General features: G+C 35.0%; 1 protein-coding gene across 1 annotated transcript in view; it reads right to left on the reverse strand.

The window, feature by feature from the left end:
* Positions 1-3,091: 3,091 nt before the first annotated feature.
* LOC119597899 overlaps positions 3,092-7,560 on the reverse strand; it is an 8,441-nt gene continuing 3,972 nt past the window's right edge. The window contains exon 2 of the mRNA XM_037947565.1: positions 3,092-4,273. Coding sequence (XP_037803493.1) covers positions 3,632-4,273 — 642 coding nt within the window. The 3' untranslated portion in view covers positions 3,092-3,631. The remainder of the gene's footprint in view (positions 4,274-7,560) is intronic.

A 7,560-nucleotide genomic window follows, 5' to 3' on the forward strand; every position in this document is an offset into this window, starting at 1 on the left:
TAAAGTATTCTTTATCTCACTATCTATCCATTTATCTCTATCTCTCAAACACACACACAATCACACACACACACAATCACTCAAATACACACAATCACACACACACACACACACTCACTCAAATACACACAATCACACACACTCACTCAAATACACACAATCACACACAGAAATAGATTGATAATTAATCAGAAGAGCAGTAGTTCTTAAACAAAGATTAAGGACTTGAAAGGTCTGCTAGAAAAAAAAAATGCTCAGCTGGGTATGTGCTTGCGCAGTTCTATTAGGTCTCTCTTGCTAATGTTGCCAACGTACAGAGCATGCATATGAAGTTAGCGACGTTTCTTCAAGGCTATATAATATTGGCAGCTTTGTTATCTGTCTATCGGTGAAACCCAGACTCTTGGTTACAGCGCTGTCTATCGATGCCTTTTGTAACAGGCTCTTGTATCAGATCTTTAAAGTATAGTTTGCTATATGACCTTGATGCCTAGCACATTTATTTGCTTTAACTATTAACCATTAGAGTACAGTTGGCAGAACCATGTACCATGCAAAATGCAAAATATCTGTACCACTAGAGCATGGAAGATAATGCATCTCGTTAGATTTCCTCTTAGGATACCCTGAGAGGAGCAGTCATGCATCACAACCGGGAGTTGTGACTGGTTCGGAGCAACCTAATGTAAGTAAAGAAAGAAAGAAAAAAAAGGCATTGATAAAGTATTTGCTGGTAAGTTTCTGAGGTCACGTGACTTTTGCCATGCAGCTAACCAGGCCCATGTGACGTCGCATCACATGGGCATATTCATATAATAAGTGCTCATTCCTGTATAAAGTCTTTGTTATTATCTGCATTCTAATACGTCTCAGGCTACCGCAATACATAAATAATTGAATATAGATACGGATACACACATTGATAGATATTGATATATAAATTGGTAGATGGGTAAACAGATAGATAGCTGTATGTATAGGTATATTTCCCAAACACTGTAATTTTATTTTCTAGATTTAAACAGTGACTTTTAAAGACAAATCTACCGTCAGCAGGTTAGAGAGAAAGACACGGAAATTGAATGCTGTAGATTTTTATTATAATGTTCTACACTCGGAATGTCTGCTGAACAACCAGGAGACAACTTCGACAACGTCGTGAATTTTGTGGTCTGAAGTTAACTGAAAAAAAAAATGTTTGGCCTCTTCTGGAAAATGAGGAAGTTTTGTGTTTTGAATATTTTTAAGCTATTTTAACGATTTAAAAGAGTTTGTTTTAACTCTGTTGAGGTACTTTTGGTACGCGGTGAATTTGTCTCTATAAAGTAAACAACATTTATTCTCATGAAAGTACCTGTCCGTTTGTTTGTTAATTTTTACTCTTCGGTTTTATATAGATATATACATGTGGTATGCCATAAATGATGTATATATATATTTTTTTACGTTCTTTTCTAAATTTTGTGAGTAAATTTAATCACATTTACTCACAAAGTAAATGTGATTAGATTTACTTTGGTTTATATGCATTGTGTGATATAGTAAACGACTTTCATATATTTCTATTGTTGGAAAATTTTTATTGTAAAGTTAAGGTCTTCGTGTATATATATGTTATATATATATATATATATATATATATATATATATATATATATATATATATATATATATATATATATTTTTTTTTTTTTTTTTTTTTTTTTTTTTTTTTTTTTTTCTGAAATTGTGAATGATTAATGCAATTTATGTATTCCGGTTAAGGAAGTGTGAGATTTATGGAATATCTTGTTATATACTGATTAGTTAAAAGACTTTTTGGAAATCAAGATATCAGAATGAAAACTTGATTTAAGCAGTGATAATAAGTCAGTGATAAAACCCATCATGGATTATATATATATATATATATATATATATATATATATATATATATATATATATATATATATGTATATGTATATATATATATATATATATATATATATATATATATATATATATATATAACACAGTAGTTTTGAGAGAACATAGTTCATTATTTATTGTTGTTTTACGAAATGTTGGTGATGTGTAATATATATGTATGTATGTATGTCTGTCTTTTTTTTCCAAAACGATATTAATTTTCCAGCTCGATCCTTGTTTTATTATTTTTTTTTTCGTTAATGCCTAATTTTGCATTTGTAATTGTGGTGTTTTTTATCAGATAGCTTCTCCGGACTTTACAGATTTTGTTTACGGTGTGATACGGAATTTGTAAAGTAATGATTTTCTACATTGATTTCCTGGGGAATTTTTAACTTTACGTATTCAAGTAGAAGTCAGTTTCGGAGGCTAAAAATATATATATTTATAGATTTACCTTGAAACAAAGCAAGGAATATGAATGAATAAAAAAATATTAATATATTGATAGATAATTGAATGACTAAAAGGATGAAATATCAGCCTGTCTGTTTTTTGTTTTTTTCTGAAATTGTGATTGTAAGTTTGTAAGCTGATAAAGATTTCTATCTGGATTGAAAAAAAAGAACAGCATCTGTAACTTTGTGGTTTTCTTTTTTTCATTTCCTTTTTTGAGTTCCGGAATTGTTAAACTAATATTTTGTCTTAAGGAGAAGCACTGACATGTTTGATTTTATGATCCTAGGTATCAACACATTTAAAGGGTAAACCTAAGTCACTAGGAGTCACAATATATATATATATATATATATATATATATATATATATATATATATATGTACATTGTCTGTGTGTGTGTGTGTGTGTGTGTGTGTGTGTACATATATAATATATATGCGTGTGTGTGTTTGTTTCTATATGTGTGTATTATGGGCATATAACCATAGTATTTATCACCTTGGTCAAATAAGTCAGATGTCATTTTATGTCGATGCGCGCGCGCGCATTTACGGATTTGATCTAAAATGTACTTTTCTTATAATCATGGTATTTCAGATCCAGACTGTCGAACAAACTGAACAAATTGTTTGGCTGATTGGTAGTTAATGAAGAAGAAATATCGTTGTTTACTGATTATATTACTGATGAACTTTACAATAACCCCATAAAACATATACATGTGTGTGTATATAATTATTTATTCATCTACTTATTCATTCATTGGTTTCCTCGTATATTTGTTTATTTATATGTGCAAAACAAAAGGCAAGATGCAAACACGTTTTTTGTTCTTTTTCCGGCCGTTCTTCCCAGGCGACATCCCAGGGCATTTCGTCGACAAGGTCGCATGGCTGACGATTCCCTCTCGGTCGCCTGCTGGAGAGCGTGATGGTGCTTTGAGCTCTAACAGTAGCTGACAATAGATAGAGCTGGGTATTGCGAGGCTGACGTGCGATAGCTAGCATGTCGGCGACTTTACAGAGCTGCAGAAAGAGCTCTAGGATTTGGGTGTTATTTTAAAATTTTCTGCTTTATTTTTTCTTTCTTTTTTTTCTTTTTTCTTACAGCATGGTTTTACAGGTTTGTTTCTGAAGGATGGCATGGTGGGACTTGGCGTTTTTTTTTTTTTTTTTTTTTTTTTTTTTTTTTATTCTTTGTTGTTTTTCTATTGATGAGGATTAGGATGAGGATGGTGCCGGCGGGTCTAGGAGGGGCGAGGGAGTCACTGCGGATACTGACTGGAGCGTTGCCTTATGACAGCTACTTGCCGGGCGGCGTTCCAGCACACCAGAGCCAGGGGGCCGAACCGACAGGCTGCCGGCCGCCGTCCCGAGCGCCTCTCCGGGGCCGCCGAGAGGCCCTGCGTCTCGCCCTGAGGGACGAAAGGGTCCAGACCCTGGGCCACCGAGCGGTACAGATCCACCACCCAGCCGAGGCGCCGAGGGGTCTGCCGCTTGGCCAGCCAGGAGGGCGAGGTCGGAGACGAGGGGGCGCCGCCGCCGCTGCTGCTGCTGCTGCTGCCCCGTCGGTGCATCACCTCCATAATGGCCTCCTTCTCGGCCTCGCTGAAGTCTCCGCCAAGGACGCTGTCGTCGTGAATCCGGACCGCGTCGGGCGAGGTGTCCTGCGGGGTCGCTTCCCAAGCCGCTGGGCGTGCCAGGTCCTCGTCGGCTTGCGGCCAGGGGCGGCTGGGCCTCAGCATGGGTGAGGCGCCGTGCCAGGCCTGGGCGTTCCAGTCCAGGGCGGCGGGGTGTCCTTTGGGCTCCTGGGCGAAGGAGGGCGCCCACAGCTCGTCCCGGCTGCCTGGCTGGTCCGCCGCCAGGCCGATCGCCGCCAGGAGGGCCACCATCAGGCTGCACGTCGTCTGCAACAGGTGGAAAGGAGGGTACAGCTGGTAAGCGCACGCGGTTGGGAAGATGGTAAAATGGGAAACAAATTGTCAAAGCTCAGAAGGAACCCTTGCAATAAAGTAATTTATTTTTGTTAATCGTGTCATACACATTTGCATTTTTAGTGTTGAAAAGGCATTGCAAAGTAGTTATATATGGCATAGGCCTAACTGGACATAAGAAACTCCTCCAAACAGAATTCAAAGAAGTAAGAGGTGTTTTATTATTTATGTTTTATTGTTTATTTATTATAATTATGTCTTTTAGTATGTATTTATTATAATTGCGTATTCTATTATTCTATCATTTATGGGTTGTGGTTTTCGAGGTCACAAGAGAAATGACAAGAAGGCCTCAAATGAATGTTTATAGGCTATTTTTAGAATGAAAAATACGACAATACCAAAATATATTAATGGCATGTCTATTATTAGGAAATATTGCATTTGGGTGTTTGATTTTAGGACATGGTATTTATGTACTGTACGTTGAATTATTGCCATCAGGTTTGGGATTACTCGTTAAAAAAAATCTCTCTCTCTCTCTCTCTCTCTCTCTCTCTCTCTCTCTCTCTCTCTCTCTCTCTCTCTCTCTGTCTCTGTCTCTCTCTCTCTTTCCCTCCCCATGCCCCTCCCTCCTCTCCTTCCCTCTCTCCCCCTCCCACTCCCTTTCCCCATCCCCATCCCCCTCCTCCCTTCCTCTTTCGCATTATTCCACCAACAACAGAACCCGAAAACTTCCAAAACAACGATTACCACTAATCAAGAGGTCAGCCCACGACCCCACGCCAACTACAGAAGGCTTCACAATGAGCTTCGTTAAGGAGAATTAGGAGTAACACTGAAGGGCGTGGCTTGTTAGGGTCCCTTACGCCTACACCGATGGCTTTGTGTTCTCGCGAAAGGATTATGCTTCTCGTGTGGTTAATGTGTGATTCATAATGTTTTTTTTTCTTCTTTTTTTCTTTCTTTTTTTTTGTCTGTGAGTAAAGTGTGTGTGCAACATTATCATTATGAAAATGATTACTAAAGATGATAACGATGACAATTACGATGGTGACGGTTTTTACACTTACAATAACGATGATGATGATGCTGTGAATAACAACGATCACGATTAGGCAGTAGACGGGTTGTTGACTTCACATAGCATACTGCAATTTGCAATCTAAGATGAGAGAACCGCAGGGGGAAAAATTACATTTGTGAAGTTAATTTCCCTAATTACGCTACTAGGACTGACTGAGGACGAATCGAAGTTACCAGTAAATGAGGTGCTAGTTCGGAATGTCGACTTCTGGACAAAGTTTTGGTAATGAGGAGCAATCATCATGGGGAAGAATGTATTATGCGGTATGTGGATTTCCGGGCGTTGTGTAGGGTATAGACGATGTCTTTTTCATTGAAAATGACGATGATGATGGTAATAACAATATAAGAACAATAGCAATATTGATAAAGCAATAATATTAACAGCAATGATAATGATAATGAATATTCTACAAAAGTTTGAACATCGGAAAATCTCAATCTTTGCCTCCTTACCAATCAATATCACACTATTGATTACCTGTTAATTAATTTTGTCTTTAAAACAATCAACTCTCCCCCCCCCCCTCCCACACACACACCTTATCCTGGGAACATCTTATTTGACCTTTTTTGACCTTCGTGCCCCTGAGAAATTTGCGCGCTATTTTCTCTCTCTTTTGTTGCAATTTATATGATGAGCAAGATTAAGTGATATAAAAATACCAAAAGCATATTGTTTAAAGTTTCAGTTAATTGATTATCTAAGATTATCTGCCACGTCCACAGCTAAGGTCATTAGCGGAAAATATAAAATTTCGAAAAGTAATTTGAGTTTCACATTCAAAATTTTTTACGTGTCATTTTCTTTTATTAATTTTTTAAGGGACACCTGCGCTGTTTATAGAAATTAGAATTTTCTCTTTATAGAGATTACTTATATCAGGAATTATAGAAAATATCTTATATTGGGAAAATTTCTGTAGTAAAAAGATCAGAAAATTATCCTAGACTTATATATCTATATAAAGATACATGAACGTTTTGGAAGTATGTCTATATAAGGAATATAGAAGTCAATCAGCATAACGAAAGCAGAATTTTATCCCAAGATTATCTCAAAACAGAGCGAGAATAATAGATGAATACTTACATAGAATACAGAAAAAAAAATTCTATAAAGTAATTCTCCGTGTGATGAAACAAGAAACTTATCGTCAGCATATCTACAAAAGGAAATCTATACGGAACATTGTAGAAAAATACCCATGTAGAATAGTGGGAAAAATCTATGTAAATATATTTCCTACTGAATTATTACGAGCTTAGTTTACATATACACATAAAAAGAAATTCCTATAAAAAACAAAAAAATATACAAAAAAGAAAGAAATGATATACAATATATATATATATATATATATATATATATATATATATATATATATACATGTAATATATATATAAATATGTGTGCGCGTGCGTGTGCATATCATCACATTATCACATGATAATATCTATTCATGAAATTTACCTAGGAAAAGCTTAACAGAAGAATACCTCTACACAAAGAAAAAAATAAATGTGGAAATGAATAATAGATAAAATCCAACTCAAAAGTTTATCAAGCTGCCCACTGTGAGCTCGCGGAGAGGAGCTTCGCTGTAAATACTTTCTGAAGCTGAAATATTGAGGAGAGCGGCCTTCAGGTAACGCCTTTAGAGTGCTCACAAACACACACGCTATCTGTCTACCTATCTATATATACATTCATACATACCTATATACATATGCACATATGTATGCGTTTATATATATATATATATATATATATATATATATATTATATATATAAATATATAAATAAAATATACATATATATATATATATATATATATATATATATATATATATACTTTATATATATATATAATATATATATATATAATATATTATATATATTATATATATTATATATATACACATCACATACATGTGTATGTGATATATTTATACATAGATATGATAGTATATATTATTATGTATATATATATCATATATGTATATGTATATGTGTGTGTTTGTGTTTGTATATGTTGTGCATATATACTTATATTACGTATATATGTATATGATATATCTACATACACGACTATGTGTGTGTAATGTGTATATATAATATGAATATATAATTGCATATATAGTATATCTATATAGTATTATAGTACCTAGAT

This window comes from Penaeus monodon, chromosome 40, assembly GCF_015228065.2.
Source record: "Penaeus monodon isolate SGIC_2016 chromosome 40, NSTDA_Pmon_1, whole genome shotgun sequence".
In the NCBI taxonomy this organism is placed as follows: Eukaryota; Metazoa; Arthropoda; class Malacostraca; order Decapoda; family Penaeidae; genus Penaeus; species Penaeus monodon.